The sequence below is a fragment of the Pituophis catenifer genome, unplaced genomic scaffold (assembly GCF_029215685.1).
Source record: "Pituophis catenifer annectens isolate HBS135680 unplaced genomic scaffold, rPitCat1.0.hap2 SCAF_14, whole genome shotgun sequence".
NCBI lineage: Eukaryota > Metazoa > Chordata > Lepidosauria > Squamata > Colubridae > Pituophis > Pituophis catenifer.
The window spans coordinates 4,061,355-4,080,982 of NW_027256894.1; the positions used below are offsets into that span (position 1 = coordinate 4,061,355).

At 43.9% G+C, this 19,628-nt stretch overlaps 1 protein-coding gene across 1 annotated transcript in view; it reads left to right on the plus strand.

The window, feature by feature from the left end:
* The window catches only part of MEGF11 (multiple EGF like domains 11), a 478,493-nt gene that overhangs the window by 255,251 nt on the left and 203,614 nt on the right, over positions 1 to 19,628 (plus strand). The window contains exon 6 of the mRNA XM_070953314.1: positions 14,129 to 14,341. Coding sequence (XP_070809415.1) covers positions 14,129 to 14,341 — 213 coding nt within the window. The remainder of the gene's footprint in view (positions 1 to 14,128; positions 14,342 to 19,628) is intronic.

A 19,628-nucleotide genomic window follows, 5' to 3' on the forward strand; every position in this document is an offset into this window, starting at 1 on the left:
TCCCCATTTATACAAGGAGTCGACACACACCCCATGAGTCATTCTAATTCTATTGTATGTCACCCATATGTGTCGGGGTAGATTAAATCCTGCAGGTATACTATTAGGATTAATATGCTCAGAAATATCAGGACAACTTTTTTTTTTTTTACTTTAATTTCTATGCCGCCCTTCTCTGGAGACTCAGGGCGGCTTACAATGCGCTAAGCAATAGCCTTCATCCTTTTGTATATTTATACAAAGTCAGCTTATTGCCCCCACAATCTGGGTCCTCATTTTACCTACCTTTGAAAGGATGGAAGGCTGAGTCAACCTTGAGCCTGGTGAGATTCGAACTTGCAGTAATTGCAAGCAGCAGATGTTAATAAAAGTGCTTTAGTCTACTGTACTACAGGCTCTTTGACACAGGACAAGAGCTACCCTAACATCAAAGAAATGGTGGAATAGAGTCATTAAAGAAAGGATGCAAAAGGAGAGGCAGAATGAAATGTGAATGGCAAAAATTAAAATGCTTTTTAAAAATTTATTTTAAATAATTAAATAGAATCATTAAATTGCCCAGTGGTGAGTTGGTCATGGCAAGTTCTCCCATTCTGTCTAGTCCAACCCCCTGCTCAAACAGGAGCCCCTATACCTGTGATAGTGAACCTATGGCACGCGTGCCAGAGGTGGCAAGCAGAGCTCTCTATGTGGGCACGTGCGCCAGCTGCTCTTCTGGTTTCCATTACACACATGCATTCCGACCAGCTGATCTTCGTGCACACCGTAGCGCCGGAAATCCGAAGACCAGCATGTGCACTGGCCACCTGGTCTTCAGGATTCCGGTGCTCTGGCGCATGCACGTGCATGCACACACACATGTTCTGGTTTGGGCACTCGGTGTCGAAAATGTTTGCCATCACTGCCCTATACCATTGCAGGCATTTCTGTGGCATTTCTATTTCTGCATCTGTTCTGCCCCAGCTACGGACCCCAAAGAACGCAGCACACACAAAGTCTGTACAAACCTTAATTTACTAAATTAAATAATTTTTTTTTTTCCAAACAAAGGCTGTTAATTAACTTTCTTTACAGCCTACAAGAATGCAAAGAATAAATAATCTTAATCTTACTATGGTTGGCAGAAAGCCCAGAAGCAATTTGCAAAGAACTAAGATCAAGACGCGAAGGAGAGTGAACGAAGTTGTTCCCTGCAAATTGCTTCAGTCAATGTTCCTCCTTAAATAGGCTAAGGGAGTGGCCAATTAGCCCCAAGCCTTACTCTCGAGGAGACCTCCTTCTGAGGAGCCACTCCTGCCTTTTGGCCACTCTGCGTGCCCGTGCATCGAGAAGAGGCTCCTCCTCTTCGTCCTCTTCACTTATGGGAGCTTCTGGAGGTTCTGAAGGCCCTGACTGAATCCTCACCTCTGGCACCACATCTTCTCCAGCCTCCTCGTTGTCTGACTCGAGTGCCAGCTGCACAGGCTGCTGGCACAGCACCACACCAGCCTCCTCGCTGTCAGAATCAGCCACCAGCTGCACAGGCCGCGTACGGGCCACAGCAGCATCACAAATGAACAGTAGGATTGGTTCAGTGACAAAATATGTACATTGGTAGATTGTTGCACAGGTGGTGCTCAACTTGCGACTGCAATTGAGCCCAAACTTTATGTTGCTGAGCGAGACATTTGTTAAGTGAGTTTTGCCCCATTTTATGACTTTTCTTGCCAGAGTTGTTAAGTGAATCACTGCAGTTGGTAAGTTAGTAACCTGGTTCTTAGGTGAACCTGGTTTCCCCCCTTGGCTTGGCTTGCAAGAAGGTCGCAAAAAGGGATCACGTGACCCCCAGGTGACTGCAACCGTCATAAATATGAACCAATTTAAATATATTTTATGATGAATTGTATTTTACAATGCCTATGTTAATGATATCACAATTGCTTGTCTGTACATTGAGAGCTTACACACCGGAAACAAATCCCTTGTGTATCTAATCACACTTGGCCAATAAAGAATTCAATTCTAATCAGTTGCCAGGAGTCTGAATTTTGATCACATGACCATGGGGAGGCTGCAACGGTCGTAAGTGTGAAAAATGGTCATAAGTAACTTTGAACGGTCACTAAATGAACTGTCGTAAGTAGAGGACTATCTGTACTGTTGTCTCGGATGAAATGACTTAAGGATCCCACAAGGCTTTAGAAAACAGTCCTTGGGCAGTTAAGCTGTCAACTCTGGTCCACCAATGTCAATAAATTTATGTCCTAATAAAAACATTAATTTTTAATTGATCACCAGACCCTAAATTGTTTATGAGAAACGTTGTCAGTATAGTAAGGCAATTGTTACTCAATCCGAGATTCTTATTTTATTTCTTTGAATGATTTATCTGTCATCCCCAGCTAACAAATTCTCAGGGCAGCCCACATATCTTAGAGAGATATAGAAGTATAAATAAACAATCACATCAAATGGAAAATTGTGCCGTTGGGAGATAGGAGGCAACAAGCAAAAACACAGATTGGATGGAAATCAAACGAAAGGCTCAGAAACATTTTCCCCAACCCCTAATTTACAAAATATAAAAGGATTTCTGATTTTTTTTTCTCCAGGAAGCAGGTAACAGAGGAAGAATATTTAGTAGTTGATGCAAATCTTCCCGAAATTTGTATTCTTGAACCAATATATCAATGGAAATTAGTTATTTTTTTTAAAAAAAATTAATCTCAAATTCTCTGATTTTTCAGAGCAGCTGTTCAACAGTAATTAAAAATTATATACAGGCAGTCTCAACTTACAACACTTACAAGAGTTCATTTAGTGACCATTCAAAGTTACAACTGCACCGAAAACAGTGATTTATGACCATTTTTCACACATATGACCATTGCAGCATTCCCATGGTCACATGATCAAAATTCGGACTCATATTTATGACGGCTGCAGTGTCCAAGGGTCATGTGATCAGCTTTTGTGAACTTCTGACCAGCAAACCAGGGGTGAAATGTAAAATCTGTTACTACCGGTTCTGTGGGCGTGGCTTGGTGGGGGGGGTAATGTGACTGGGTGGCGATGGCCAACTTTTTTTAAAAAAAACTTTTCAAAGCATTTTTTCTAATGGGATCGTCAGCTGGGATCGTCAGAGAGGCTTTTTAAAAAATACCTCTCTGCCATCAGGCAACTCAGCTGGGATCGTCAGAGACTTTTCTGCCTCCTCTTCGGCCAAGAGGTTGCAGAAAAAAATGCTTTGAAAAGCCTCTGAGATCCCAGCTGAGCCGCACGATCATCAGAGGCTTTTTTTTACTTTTAAAAGCATTTTTTCGGCGGAAGAGGTTGTAGAAAAAATGCTTTTAAAAGTAAAAAAAAAGCCTCTGATGATCGTGTGACTCAGCTGGGCATGGGGGGGCTGCAGGGATTTTTGCTACCAGTTCTCTGAACCACCCACCACCATCGCTACCAGATCGGGTGATCCGGTCCAAACTGGGAGCATTTCACCCCTGCAGCAAACTCATAGGGAAGCCAGATTCACTTAACAGCCATGTTATTAACCTAACAACTGACATAATTCACTTAACAACTATGGCAAGAAAAGTTGTAAAATGAGGCAAAACTCATTAAACAAATGTCTCACTTAGCAACAGAAATGTTTGGCTCAACTGTGGTCGTAAGTAGAGAATTACCTGTATTACAGAACATTCACACAACCGTCCATTTCCATGTGTGGAAATGCTTTCAAGAAAATTGTGTACAAAAACAACCATTTAAACGAAAAGCACATTCAGAGCAGTGTACTCCAAAACACAAATTTTAGGATTTTTGTTTGTTTGTTTTTGTTTTTTCGGACTGGAAAATAAATTGATAAATCTGGCACGCTTACAAAAACTGCAAATAAATCAACAGCCTTTTTTCACGCTTGCTTAAAAGCAATAATCTGAAATGATCAGTGAGATTTCTGGTGGTGGCATTAGAAACATCTGGATTCATTGTTCTTGGCTCTCCGGAGTTAAGAAAAGTTGTGATCTTGAAATGTATTCAAAAATTCCTATTTAGACAAGGTTTTTTTTTATTTGTTCGTTATTTATTTATTTATTTGTATCCTGCCTTTATTATTTTTGCAAATAACTCAAGGTGGTGAATATAATCAATACTTTTTCTTTCTCCTATTTTTCCCCACAACAACCCTGTGAGGTAGGTTAGGCTGAGAGAGAGGGATTGGCCCAAGGTCACCCAGTCAGCCTTCATGCCTAAGGCGGGACTAGAACTCACCGTCTCCTAGTGATTGGCTAAAAGTCACCCTGTCAACCTTCATGCCTAAGGCGGGACTAGAACTCAATGTCTCCTGGTGATTGGCCCAAAGTTATCCCGTCAGCCTTCATGCCTAAGGCGGGACTAGAATTCAATGTCACCTGTTGATTGGCCCAAAGTCACCCAGCCAGCTCTACACCTAGACATATATTCACCCCCCCCCCAAAATAACTATTGTGGTCATTAACCAGCAGATACACAAAAATACAGACAAACACACATCTGCCACCATATACTATATAATGTTCAGTTTACCTGTCTATATTTTATATTTATTATTTATATTTTTGGATGCCCAAATTGGAAGTCAAGAAACTGTGCGCCCTTGAAGTGGGAAATTCGCCGTTTGAAGGAGAGCAAAAGCAAAAACAAGCAGCCTTTTTCCTAAATGCTTCATAGCTCTCCTGGAAATGAGTCGCATTTTTCCAGAGAGATATTATCGCTTCTAACATTTTCATTGGCAACAATCCCCATTTTTATTATTAGTTAGGTTGCTGAGGGTTTTTTTTTTTAATGTCCCTTATAAAGTATAATGGATTAAATTTAATTTAATTTAGATATTTGCAGCCATAAATTTAACAGGGAACACTCCGTGTTTACAGGATATGCAAATGCATTGCCGATGCATCAATTAATTCCCTCAAGAGTAAGCCATGAATTTTAGCTTTTTTTCCCCTCTATCCTGCAGAGTTCTTAGTCTGTCCCCTGTTTGCCGAAAGAACATGGCTCCCTATTCATGAGATAAAGTTTTAAAGCCAAAACTCTCGCTGTTGTTAAATTTTTAACCAAAACTTTCAATTAAATTTAGTTAACAGACACTCTTTGTTTTTAGATCTCTTCGTGCTTTTATTTTACCTTTAAAACAAAACCAATGAACCAATTGATCTTTTTAAAAAATGAGACTTCTTGGGTTTTTTTTTATATAATACAATCTCTTTTCTCTTTTACCATTCTAAACCAAAACTCACTTCTGAGTGACCTTTAAATAATTTAAAAATATTCCTTCGAATAGATTTTTTTTTTTAGTAGCACCCCAGCTGGGAGCTCTGTCTTATGCTCCTTTAAAGATAGCTTGTAAATTTCTGCCTAGTAAATGAAGACAATAAAGCATGAACGAACGTTGAGGTAAATATTTGATTAAAACAGTCACTAAAATGTGGGAAGCGAACTGTGGTTTTGTTTCTGGTCAGTTGGGGACAGTTGTGTATTTTGAATAATTTCACAGTTTAGATACAGATTAACGGAGTTGTAGGTCATTGTAGACCTTGTAGGTCATCTAGCAACCCCCCATCCAAGCAGACCCGACACCATTTCTGACAAATGACAGTCCAGTCTCTTCTTGAAGGCTTCCAGTGATGAAGCTCCCACAACGTCGGAAGGCAATTTCTGTTCCATGGGTTGATTGTTCTCACTGTCAGAAAATTCCTCCTTATTTCCAAGTTGAATCTCTCCTTGTTCAGTTTCCATCCATTATCCCTTGTCGGGCCTTCAGGTGCTTTGGAAAACAGTTTGACCCCCTCCTCTCTGGGGCAGCCCCTCAAATATTGGAACATTGCTATCATGTCTCCCCTGGTCCTTCTCTTCACTAGACTAGCCATGCCAGTTCCTGCAACCGTTCATAGCATGTTTGAGCCTCCAGTCCCCTCATCATCCTGGTTGCTCTTCTCTGCACTCTTTCTAGAGTCTCCACATCTTTTTGTGTATGATGGTGACCAAAACTGTATGCATTAGGAGAGGAGCAACTTAGAACTAAGGAGAAATTTCCTGACAGTGAGAACAATTAACCAGTGGAACAACTTGCCTCCAGAAGTTGTGAATGCTCCAACACTGGAAGTTAGTAAGATGATGTTGGATAACCGTTTGTCTGAAGTGCTGTAGGGTTTCCTGCCTGGATAGGGGGTTGGACTAGAAGACCTCCAAGGTCCCTTCCAACTCTGTTATTCTATTCTATTCTATTCTATTCTATTCTATTCTATTCTATTCTATTCTATTCTATTCTATTCTATTCTATTCTGACCTTCTGACAAGCAAAGTCAATGGGGAAGCCAGATTCACTTAGCAACCATGTTCCTAACTTATCCATTGCAGTGGATCCACTTAATTACTGTGGCACAGTAAAATGGAGGAAAATTCACTTAATAAATGTTTCAGTTAGCAACATAAATTTTGTGCTCAGTTGTGGTCGTAACTTGAGAGCTACCTTTGTTTCCCTTGTTCGTACACAAGGTAACAATCATCTTTGTAGTGGGTGCCCACATGGAGGAATCACCCCAGGCAAGATGTCTGTGTCACATGACTATAGAAAAGGGAGAGGCTGCCCTCCTTCACTACTCCTCGATCTTAATTTCTTTACAAATTCTCTAAGTGTCGTAAAAAAAAAACAAATTAGCATTAAACAAAACTCTTAAAAGCATCCACGGAAAAACAACACAATGGAAAACAATGCACATTCGAATAAAAAGCTTAACGATACGCACCGGGTGCAAAGCCAACTTGCTAAAAAGCAATAAAAGTTAGGAAATATTGCACTACCCAAGCTATAAAGCCAAAGGTAGGCTAATAATAATAATAATAATTTTTAAAAAAACAGTCGCTTTGCAAGCACTTATAATGAACCAGTGTGTGGTTTCTTTTTTTTTTCTTTTGTTTGTTTTTGTTTTCCTACATATTTTTTTTACTGGTGTGTATGAAATCGGGACCCGAAGCGTTTAAAATGTGTCGAGATGCGACATCCTTTATTTCCCTGTAAGATAGAAAGATATCATTTTTATACGAATGGGCCGGCCGCCACTCTTACCAACGTTCGTAAAAGGAAGCAATATTTGTTACATGTATATAATGTGTTAAACAAAGCCTGGTAGTGTTTAATATTTTGTGAAATTGTGGCCATTAATTCCACTGCTGACAAGTATATTAACCCAAGCCGAAATAATTATGCACTTATTATTAAAGCCCCCAAAGAATGGCTGTAACGTAGCTCTCTCCAGATAAGGAGGATGAAATGGAAAACTGAACGAGAATCCGGGCAAGGGGGTGCATTCGGTCGTGGTATAATTTAACTGAGCAGTGCGTTTCACCCCTAATGGTCTTTCGGGATTGATAAGATAGGAAGTCAGACATTTCCACTGTGTGAAATTCATTGATGGAGTGTATTTGATCTTTCCCAAGGTAGCAAAGGGATAAACCACAGAGAAGTGAGGCCTGGGAGAGCAAAGGGCTACTAATTATGTAAATGGATGAAGGCACCGAGGTTTGATTTTTTAAAGAGACTAGATAGTGCCTATAAATACAGGATGATATAGTGAGGTGTCAGCAGCCCATTCATCTAGATGAGCATTGTGTTTTTCTGCTTAAACAAGCAAAGTGCGCTTGGAACAGGTAACAGCGGGGTGGGCGTCTTTCTCCATCAGCCAGGAAAAGTTGCCAACTGCCGGATCCAATCCGAGTCTTGTCACTGGCACCAACGATTTATTCTTCCAAGCTTTCAGGCTTGTGCTGGAGCCTATCCTCTGCTCGATGGACTTCGGTACGAGCTTGAAAAAAGAGGAGACAAGATGGCTCAGGGGTTAAGACGCTGAGCTTGTCGGCTGGAAAGCCAGCAGCCCAGGTTCGAGACCCGAGTGCCATGTGAGGGGTGAGCTCCCGTCCTCTCCTCACCTCCTGCCCACCTAGCAGTTTGAATGCATGCAAATGCGAGTAGATAAATAGATACCACTTCTGTGGAAAAGTAACGGTGCTGCATGACATCATGCTGGCCACATGACCGCGGAAATGCCTTCAGACAGCGCTTGCTCAGTGGCCTTGAAATGGAGATGAGCGCCACCCTCTATGGTCACCAAGGACTAGCAGAGTAAAATCCGCAGGGATGCCTTTTTTGCTCAGGAACAGACTCCGATTGGATCCTGCAACATTATCCTGGGACACGTATATTTGCCTTCGTTCGTGCAAGTTTTCAACTTGCATTGGTGCTGTAGTCAGGACCTTCGAGGGCTGTTCAGATCCAAGGGCCAGAAGGTTAGGTGTGAAAGCACACACACACACACGTGTGTGCACACACACAACAGAGCTCCAGAAAGGAAGCAACCTGCAAGTGCTAACTTCGAAGGGCAAGTCACAGAATTGACTGATATTCAATTCTCAGAAATGATGAAAAAAGATGGCAGGGCTGCCGGCTCAGTGGTAGCCTAAGACGGGGTCCCCAATCCTTGGGCCACTTGCACAAGCTCCACTTGTGCGAGTGGCATGTGTGTGTGCCTGCCGCTTGTGCAAATGGAGCTGTGGTGTGCACGCACGCTTCTTACACAGAGACATCCTCTCTCCCCCCCACCCCCGCCGCCACTACCACCGGCCCACCAAGCCACAAAGATTGGTGACCGCTGGCCTAAGAGATATTTGCAGTAAGATGCTACTTTGATATAATTTGAATCAGAGGAATCGAAAAGTTCATTTCGAGAGGAAATGGGCCTTTTAAAGATGATAGATATTCAGGACATACCTGTAAGGTTTTCCCGCATTCCATAAAACACACCCAAAATTTCCTCCCGGTAGAAAAACTGCATCCCATAAAGCCTAGAATTCTGGATCTTAATAAAGTAGCTTTCCAGAGGTGGATCTGTTTTGATCCATTTACTTTGATCCATTTACTCCTTCGGCAGTGACGTTCCATGTTTAATTATCTAAATATGTAAACCAATTTTTAATTAACTTCGGCCCAAACAGTAAAAGGTTTTAAAAGGTAGCAGAAGACTGTTCTACCAACTAAAATGCCTTAAAATCTCTATCACAGATGATAAACTCAGGCAGAACTATGTAGTATATAGCAGCTAAAGTAGTTGATGTTTTTCACAGCCTGTTTGCTTCTGGTCAAAATTATATTAAATTAAATCAGCCGCTGTATATTCTTTTTCCTATTAAGCAATTTTATGGCTGCATTTTTTTTCCCAGGCAAGCAATATCTGCTAAAATATTTTCTCTCTTATTGTCATATTTTAACGCTTTGTATTCTGTGCAAAATGACTGACAAAAAAAGGCTTAACAGTTATCTTCTCTGCAAGGCAATTGCAGTAAACATTTTAATCAGTGGTGGTATGACTTGCTTGCCTTCAGACGTTGTGGCTGCTCCGTCCCTGGAAGGTTTTTAAGAAGAGATTGGACAGCCACTTGTCTAGAATGGTATAAGGTCTCCTGCTTGAGCCAGCAGGTTGGACTAGAAAACCTCCAAGGGCCCTTCTAACTCTGATATTTTGTAACCTGAGCTGTAGCGGCGCAGTGGTTAGAATGCAATATTGCAGGCTAATTCTGCCAACTGCCAGCAGTTCGATCCTGAGTGGCTCAAGGTTGACTCAGCCATCCATCCTTCCGAGGTCGGTAAAATGAGGAGCCAGATTGTTAGGGGCAAGAGGCTGACTCTGTAAACCACTTAGAGAGGGCTAGGGAGGGAGGGAGGGAAGGGAGGGAGGGAGGGAAGGAGGAAGGAAGGAAGGAAGGAAGCAACTGGGTCCTCATTTTACCCACCTCGGAAGGATGGAAGGCTGAGTCAACCTTGAACCAGTTGGGATCGAACTCCTGGCAGTGGAAATGCAGAATTAGCCTGCAACGCTGCATTCTAACCACTGTGCGGAAGGAGGGAGGGAAGGAAGGAAGGAAGGAAGGAAGGAAGGAAGGAAGGAAGGAAGGAAGGAAGGAAGGAAGGAAGGAAGGAAGGAAGGGGCAATATCACGTCACAGTGCTTTCCAGCCCTCTCTAAGCGGTTTACAGAGTCAGCCTCTTGCTCTCATTTTACCCACCTCAGAAGGATGGAAGGCTGAGTCAACCTTGAGCCTGGTGGGATTGGAACTGCCAAATTGCAGGCAGGCTGGCAGGCAGCAGAAATAGCCTGCAGTACTGCACTCTGACCACTGTGCCACCACGGCTCTTCCGCATTCCATTCCAAAAATGGTCTTCCGCATTGCTATGATGAAGATCCAAGTCTTTTGCAGGGCCTTGCAGGTTTCAAAACACTGAGGCGCTTCAGTCATGGATTTATATGGTCTAGGGGAGGCTATGTCATTACTCAGGGGGCTGCGCTGAAGAACGAAGGAAATTCTACAGTAATAGCCTTTGTAAAGATTACTGTCATTTATGGTCAGACAAGCATGGCCTGTCCCCATTTACTGTGGCTGATGGTCATAGCCTTATGTTAATTTGCACATTTCCATGTTAATTAAACCCAGCAACTTCTAAAACACATATTTAAATGTTTATCTTGGGCCACCAAAGAGCCAAGGGTTGTATTGCCACCCTGGGAGAAATGCAAATCTGGTTAGGTTCCAATGAGCCTGTTGGTACATAAGATGCAATTTAGGCCAACAGAAAGAGGAATTTAAAGAGATCACCATCAGGTTTCAGCTAGGAGTGGTGCGGTGGCCTAGAGGTGGAGCACTCATCTCACGATCAGGAGGCTGTGAGTTCGATCCTAGGTAGAGGCAGATGTTTCTCTCTCTGGGCACAATGATAATTTATCTGCCGAGAGAGGAGAGGAGAAAGAAGAAAGGAAAAAGGAGAGGAAGAAAAGGGAGGGGAAAGAGGAGTAGAAGAGAAGGTTAGAAGGGGGGGAGAAGAGAGGAGTGGGGGAAGGGAAGGAGAAGTAGGAAAGAGAAGGAGAGGAAGAACAAAGAAAGTAGGAGGAGAAAGAGGAAGGAAAAGAAAGGGAGGAGAAGAAGAAAGGTTGGAGTAAAGGTAAATGGTAAAAGAGCAGCCCCGAAAAAGTAAAAATGAAAAATGAAAGTTAAAAGATAAGATGAATGAAAAATGATGGATAAATGACTGTGCATGTAAATGTGTTTATGAGAAATAAAAATAAATATATTTTGGAAAAAAAGAGAGAATATATCTGCCGAACAAAAATTCCTCATCGGCGACAGGAAGGGCATCCGGCCATGAAAACATTCTACTAGCTCCATTCAGTTGCCCAGACTCCACCCCGCAAGGGATTATGGGGGGGTCATTAAAAGACGATGATGACCATCAGTTTTCAACTAAGGGCAGAAACTCAATCATTCCAGAAGCTTCACCTCTCCCTTGGGAGAAGGGGCGTGAAGGAGAACCTTGGTTTAGGACAAGGGTCTCCAACCTTGTTCGTTTAAAGGTTATTTCTCAGTGAGGGGAAAATAAAATGATTTTCATCGGAAACCAAGGAATGTTGCTAACGCAACACACTCAGTTTCTTTGTACATTGGCAGGCCAGATCCAATCAAGTCCATTTCTCTTGGACAGAGTGTCCCATATCATCCTGTAAAAAAAAAAAATGCTTGTCCAAACTTGATAACTTTAAGTCTTGTGGACTTCAACTCCCATGCTGGCTGGGGAATTCTGGGAGTTAAAGTCCACAAGTCTTAAAGTTCCCAAGTTTGGAGACCCTTGGTTTAGAGGACATTCAAAGTCCCTTGAGCAGGGGTGAAATGCTCTCGGTTCGGACGGATTGCCTGATCCGGTAGCGATGGTGGCGGGTGGTTCAGAGAATCGGTAGCAAAAATCCCTGCCCCCCCCCCATGCCCAGCTGAGCCGCGTGATCATCAGAGGCTTTTTTTTTTTAGTTTTAAAAGCATTTTTTCTACAACCTCTTCGGCCGAAAAAATGCTTTTAAAAGTTAAAAAAAAGCCTCTGATGATCACACGGCTCAGTTGGGATCGTCAGAGGCTTTTAAAAGCATTTCTTTTACAACCTCTTGGTTGTAGAAAAAATGCTTTTAAAAGTAAAAAAAAAAAAAAGTTGGCCATGCCCACCCAGTCACATTAACACCCCCCCCCACCAAGCCACGCCCACAGAACCGGTAGTAACAAATCTTACATTTCCCCACTGCCCTTGAGCAACGGGTGCACCTCCACACTATTCTCAACTTCGTGCCAGAAACAGCATGCTGGGTTAATCTAACAACCTACTATACCATGTCTGAGAACATCAGAAATGGTTTCATGCTGGTCAAATCCCATGCAACATGGACAGAGTATAGTTGATTGGGGATTTGGGTTAGATGTTGTATGGAGCCAACTCTTGTGGCTTCTGATTGATGTCTGGTTTAGCCCCGTGTTTCTCAACCTTGACCATTTAAAAATGGGTGGACCTCCCCTCCTCTGGACACCCCCTGACTACAGAGTCATGGATATTCTACCAGCCCAGACTTGGAAGTCTTTTGCAAATCCTGGACCAACAATCCCTACTCACAGTCACTCATGCCTTAGTCACTTCCCATCTTAACTATTGCGACGCGCTCTACATGGGGTTGCCCTTAAAAAACATCTGGAAGCTTCAGCGGGTGCAAAATGCAGTGGCCCGCATGGTTTTGTGCAGACCTCAGTGTGCATATGTATCACCTTTCCTGCGGGAGCTGCGCTGGCTGCTGATTTGCTTCTGGGTGCAATTCAAGGTGCTGGTTGTCATCTTTAAAGCCCTTCGTGGCTTGGGACCAGGTGATCTGAGGGACCATCTTTTGCTGGTCACATATGACCCACCAGAGTGGGGAGGATAGGAATGTTGCAGGTCTCATCTGCTAGGGCTGTGATGGCGAACCTATAGCATGCGTGCCAGAGGTGGCATGCAGAGTAGTGGTGGGTTGCCCCCGGTTTAAATCGGTTCGTAAGAACTGGTAGTAAAACCGGCAGGAAGCCCCATCCACTGCCCCGGATGTTGTCAACGGCAATCTGCACATGCGCGATCCCATTGCAAACTGGTAATAAAGGTAAGTAGAACCCACCCCTGAGGCAGAGCCCTCTCTGCTGGCACGCACACCGTCGCCCCAAGTCAGATCTCTGTGGCGTTACTTTCATGAGCATCTGTTTCCCTGCAAACGACGAAACAGAAGCTCACGAAAGAAAAAGATCTTACCTCTTGCAGCGCTGCCAGTGTTGGGATGCCCCACCTCCTGCCGGCCAGCTGGTCTTTGGGTCTCTGCTGCACATGCACGCATGTCTGTGCATGCGTCTGAATGTCCTCACATTCGCACGCACGTGTGCACCTTTCCGTTTGGGCATGCACACACAGTTTGGGCACTTGGTGTCTAAAAGGTTTGCCATCACTGCCTTAGGGGGTGAAATCCAGCAGGTTTGGACAGGTTCTGGAGAACTGGTAGCGGAAATTTTGAGTAGTTCGGAGAACCAGCAAATGCGACCTCTGGCTGGTCCCAGAGTGGGGAGGGAATGTGGATTTTGCAGTATCCTTCACTTAGAGTGTGGTGGGAATGGAGATTTTGCAGTATCCACGCCTACCAAGCCACGCCCACCAAGCCACGCCCACTAAGCCACATCATGCCCACTAAGCCACACCCACAGAACCGGTAGTAAAAAAAATTGAATTTCACCACTGGAGATATACCTGGTGGACCCAGAAGAAGGGCCTTCCCCGTAATGACTCCATCTCTCTGGAACATCATCCCCCCAGAGATTAGAATGCCCCCCCTGTCGAGCCCGGCTGGGACTCGCCATCGATGGGGGGGCGTGGAAGGTTGGAGCCCCGTCGTCCAGGCATCTAACCGGATGAGAGACGGAGCTGAGACCCCCCTTCTGACACTCTTCCGGAAGGCGCTGAAGACCTGTTCTGCCAGTGGGCCTGGAGAACGCAGAGCATTCAATGGCTCATGTGATGTGTTGTCGCCAGGGCGCGGGGTGGCTGATCTTAGCATATTAATTTCTTATATGACTCTTCTTTTATTAGCTTTATTGTTTTTATATGAGGTTTTATATTCTGTAAAGCGCCTTGAGTCGCCATGTGCGAATAGGCGCTAATATAAATTCAATCCATCCATCCATCAATCAATGAGTCGTCCTCCAGAGTGACTACCTGATCCTGAGTCCCTGATGTTTCTTCGTAGGTGTCAGGAGGAGTGTCCGGTGGGGACCTTTGGCTTCCAGTGTATGGAGAAGTGCAACTGCGAGAACAGAGCCAAGTGCTACCACGTCAACGGAGCATGTCTGTGTGATCCGGGCTTTAAGGGCATCCATTGTCAGGAGCGGATCTGTCCCGAGGGATACTACGGGCTGAAATGCAACAAACAGTGTCCGTGTCATGCTACTAACACAGTCAGGTAGGTGTTTGGTACTTCTGCAAAAGGGGAAGATGTAGCAGAGGTCTTCAAACTTGGCCGCCTTCCTTCCTTCCTTCCTTCCTTCCTTCCTTCCTTCCTTCCTTCCTTCCTTCCTTCCTTCCTTCCTTCCCTCCTTCCCTCCCTCCCCCTTCTTTCCTTGTTCCTCTCCCTCCCTCCCTTCCTTCCTTCCTCCTTCCTTCCTTCCTTCCCTCCCTCCTTCTTTTCTTGTTCCTCTCCCTTCCTCCCTCCCTCCCTCCCTCCTTCCTCTTCTTCCTCCCTCCCTCCCTCCTTTCTTCTTTCCTTCCTCTTCTTCCTCCCTTCCTTCCTTCCTCTTCTTCCTTCCTTCCTTCCCTCTATCTTTTTTCCTTCCTTCCTTCCTTCCCTCCCTCCTTCTTTTCTTGTTCCTCTCCCTTCCTCCCTCCCTCCCTCCCTCCCTTCCTCTTCTTCCTTCCTTCCTTCCTTCCTTCCTTCCTTCCTTCCTTCCTTCCTTCCTTCCTTCCTTCCTTCCCTCCCTCCCTCCCTCCTTTCTTCTTTCCTTCCTCTTCTCCCTTCCTCCCTCCCTCCCTCCTTCCTCTTCTTCCTTCCTTCCTTCCTTCCCTCTATCTTTTTTCCTTCCTTCCTTCCTTCCTTCCTTCCTTCCTTCCTTCCTTCCTTCCTTCCCTCCCTCCTTTCCTTGTTCCTCTCCCTCCCTCCCTCCCTCCCTTCCTCCCTCCCTCTTTCAGAATCTGCTTCCCCCCCCCATGCTTCTTCTGAGAAATCCTCCTTTGCATGTAGAGCTGTTACAGAAAAAAGAGCGTGGATTTATTCTCGGTAGAGTCTAAGGGCAGAACAAGAATCACTGGGTGGAGGGTCGACAGAGGGTGAACCTTCTGATGATTCAGCATCTCTTCAGGTACCCTGAACCTTCTGGACTCTTGTCCAGCCTTCTTCTTGGAGATGTGGGGGCTCCATCATTTTCAAGACAAAGACAGCCATTTGTCTGGGATGGCCTGAGGATTTTCACACTGCGTATGGGGGCTGGAGAAGAAGACCTCAATGGTCCCTTCCTATCCTACCTCCCTGGGAACTTTCTCTTTTCCTGCTTGCTTGCCTTTCTTTTCTCTGACTGAGAAAGCTCACGGTAAATGCAAATCAGTCCATGATGGTTTTTTTGACTTTGACCCTTTGCTTCATCTCATTTCTTTTCCACATCAGATGATCTGCATTGAATGGATGCACCACCTGGTCAACAGGTAGAGGGGGATTTCAACAGACGGGCATTCTCGACATCTGATGGATGTCTGAGCTCAACGGAGCTTTGTTGTTGTTCTTTTACTTTGCACTAGGCAGTTTTGTACATTCATAAAAGTTGGTGAACTCTTTCCGATCTTCTGCAAGTGATCATTCTTGTGTTGAGCCTCTTTTCCATTTCTGCCATATTTGATTATTTCAGAATAGCTCGACTCTCTCAACCCCAATTCAGACAAGCATTTATAATTTATCTGACCTTTTCTGCCGTTCCAGACTTACATTCCAAAGTGACCCCTTTCAACCAGGAGACAAACAGCAAGGTAGAAGTTTTAACAGAAATCACTCAACTCTGTTTGGAATTAAGCTCCTGTCTCAAAGATTATAGAGTTGAAATTCCCTTTAAGATGGTGGTATGATTGGTGCCTTAGTTATATGCCTTTGGCTCCACAAATCAAATAAAATCAAGTTCTTTTGCTAAAGCCAGATCATCTGACACAGGCAATAAGTTTTCTCCATCAGAGAGGAGAAGGTTAGCTAGGAAAGGGAAGGGAAGGGAAGGAAAGGAAAAAGAGATGAAGGGAAGGGAAAAAAGGAAGAAGGGGAAGGGAAGGAAAAAAAGATGAAGGGAAGGGAAGGGGAAAAAAGAAAAAGGAAAGGAAATGAAAAAGAATTGAAGGAAAGGAAAGGGAAAAGAGATGAAGGAAAGGGAAAAAAGGAAGAAGGGAAGGAAAGGAAAGGAAAGGAGGAGAGGAAAGGAAAGGAAAGGAAAGGAAAGGAAAGGAAAGGAAAGGAAAGGAAAGGAAAGGGCGTTAGTAGAAAAATAATCCCAGTTCTTCAATGACACATTTCTCCCTCTCAGTTTTGCACTTATGCATGCTAATTTTCTGTTGGAGAAGTCTTAACAACTGTTAGATGCATGTTCATTTCGAAGGAGCCAACCTCTGCCACACATCCTGATGCTATGAACTGCTTATCTTCATAATCTCAACTTTATTTTTAGGGACATGAGCCTTTATGTCCATTTACTGTAGCTTCACCTGATAAAACTGATTTTTGCGCTCTCATTGTGTTCATTCATGTAAGAAAAAGTACGCGCTGCCCCACTCTCGTTTCGCAGCTCAAAGCACCGAGAGAATTAGCGTTCAAGCTAAAATCCAATATAACAATTAAAATGATTCAAACTAACAGGTAAAAGGAACCCTCTCGACTGAAAAAGCCTGGATAAAAAGACAGATTTTCAGACTGTTCTTTAACAAAGAGCCAAGCTCAACTTCAGTGGGAAAATCGTTTCATTATGTAGTCGCTGCAAAGGGGAAAGGGGAAATCTATCCGTGTAGAATATATTCATGGAGGGACCTACAATATGCCTTCTTGAAGATCTAAGCAAGTAAGATCAACAGTCTCTATTGGAATAGCAGTCCAAAAGATATTTGCTTCAGATGTCCCAGGCTTTATATACTAACTAGTATCTTGAATACTGGTCCCAGGAAGCAGCATATAAAATTCTCTGCATTACGGACAGAATTCAGAATAACAGAGTTGGAAAGAACCATGGAAGTCTTCTAGTCCAACCCTCTGCTCAAGCAGAAGACTCTATACCCGTGATGGCGAACCTATGGCACGCATGTCTGAAGTGGCACACGGAGCCATGTCGCCTGGCACGCATGGCGTCATCTGTTCCTCTTCTGGGTTTCTGGCGCGTGACAATCAGTTGGCCTTTTTGCACGTGGCAGTGCCGGAAACTAGATTAGCTGGTCTTCCATTTTCCTGTGTGAGCATGCGCGCCGGCCAGCTGATTGTCATGTGTGCATGCATGCCAGAAACCCGGAAGAGCAGCTGGTTGAAACCGGAAGTTCAGTAGCTAAAACCAGAAGTTCATTTTTGGGCGCACGCATGAGCCCTGGGCAGCTCCTCTTCTGGGTTGTGGCCCAGGTGCACACACTCCCTTTTTGGCACTCAGTGCTGAAAAGGTTCGCCATCACTGCTCTATACCATTCTGGACACATGCCTGTCTAGTCTCTTCTTAAAAGCCTCCAGTGATGGAGCACCCACAAATTTTGGAGACAAGCCACTTATTAATTGTTCCCAGTGTCAGGAAATTCCTCCGTAGCAGGGGTGGGTTCTACTTACCTTTACTACCGGTTTGCAATGGGAGCGCGCACGCTTCAGTGTACATTAGAACTATAAAAATAAAAACATACATCCCTTACATTCTATATAATTGAAATTGAAAACCCGATATTGCACCATACCATAGAATTCAATATGATTACTGCCCTGGGATAGAAGTTGTTTTTCAGCCTATTTGTCCTTCTTTTTATTATCCTGTACCGTCTGCCAGATGGTAATAGTTCAAAAAAAAAGGGTGCCCAGGATGAGATGGATCTTTAAGAATGTTTTGAACTTTCTTAAGGCAGCGGGAGCTATAAAGCTCTTCCAAAGAGGGAAGAGGGCAGCCAATGATCCTCTGGGCAATGACGTTGACCCTCTGGAGCGCTGTCCTCTCTGCCACTGTGCAATTGGCAAACCATACACAGGTGCAGTAAGTTAAAATACTCTCTATAGTGCAGCGGTAGAAGGTCACCAGCAGTTTTCCATTCAGTTGTTTCTAAAACCTTTCCAGAGGTTTTCACCAGACATGCCTTTCTTGACAGTTTGCCTGGTGTACTTAAGGGATAACAGAGTTTCCCTACCCTCATTTCATGAATTGTTGCATCCGTTAAGGAAACCTGAAGTTTGGATTGCATTCTTAACGAAGGCTAGGTAGGGCTTTCAAATTTGATATAGGAATAAACGACCTTCTTAGCATTTATTCCCCCAGTATAATATTTGCATTGTATGCTTCAGATCTAGCCAGATTTCTATTCAAGGCTGGCTTCTTTTGAACTTCCTATCTGTTTGTACCTGCTTTCTTGCCTTGAAACAGTCTTGTCTCCAGATGGTATCTGCAGCTCTTAATAAATGAGTCTAGTCACTCAACTGATAAAATCTGTCATTCCGCTCAGCCTTATCTTGGTCCTCGGGGGACAGAAGAGACAGTGGCAGCCATGGATCCATAGATGTATTTTTCATGCCTTGTCTTGGCATTTCAGGGTTTAACTTTCCAAGGAACTCTGCTTCAGCTCGTTAAGTTTCAAGACAAGGAGGTACCAAAAGATGAAGGACCTATGACCTTCTCAAAGGACATCTGTCTGTAAGGATTTGGGTTCCAGTCTAACCGTGGCATTATCATTTGTCAGAAATGGTGTAGGGTCTCCTGCTTGAGCGGGGGGTTGGACTAAATGACCTATAAGGTCCCTTCCAACTCTGTTAATCTGTTAATCATCATAGGCAAGGCACATAATACCAGTGTCCAAAATTGGATCCGATTTCTTGTACAGTGTGTACCTTGGTATTCAACTGCTTTGAAACTCATCAAATTTGGTACCGGTAGTCCTTGACTTACAACAGTTCTTTTTGTGACCGTTCGAAGTTACAACAGCACTGAAAAAAGTGACTTATGACCATTTTTCACACTTATGACCTTTGCAGCATCCCCATGGTCACGTGATCAAAATTCAGAGACTTGGCATCTCATTCATATTTATGACGGTTGCACTGTCCCTTTTGTGACCTTCTGACAAGCAAAGTCAGTGGGGAAGCCAGATTCACTTAACAACCATGTTACTAACTTAACCACTGCAGTGACTCACTTAACAACAGTGGCAAGAAAGGTTGTGAAATGGAGCGCAGTTCACTTAACAAATGTCTTGCTTAGCAACATAAATGTTGGGCTCAATTGTGGTCATAAGTCGAAGGACAACCTGTGCTCAATGCATTTTGACACGAAAATCTTGTCCCATTACTCGTTGTTTGGTACTCGACACTCAAGCTAGAACTTGTCGACTGCCTTGTGACTTACTACAGTATTCCTTATGGGAAAAAGTTGTTTGGTACTCATCGTGCCTCCCAGAACCAATTATCAATGAGTAACGAGTTTCCACTTAGATTAATTCCAAGCTAAAGTCTTCAGTCGACACCTAGGATGGGATGGGATGGGATGGGATGGGATGGGATG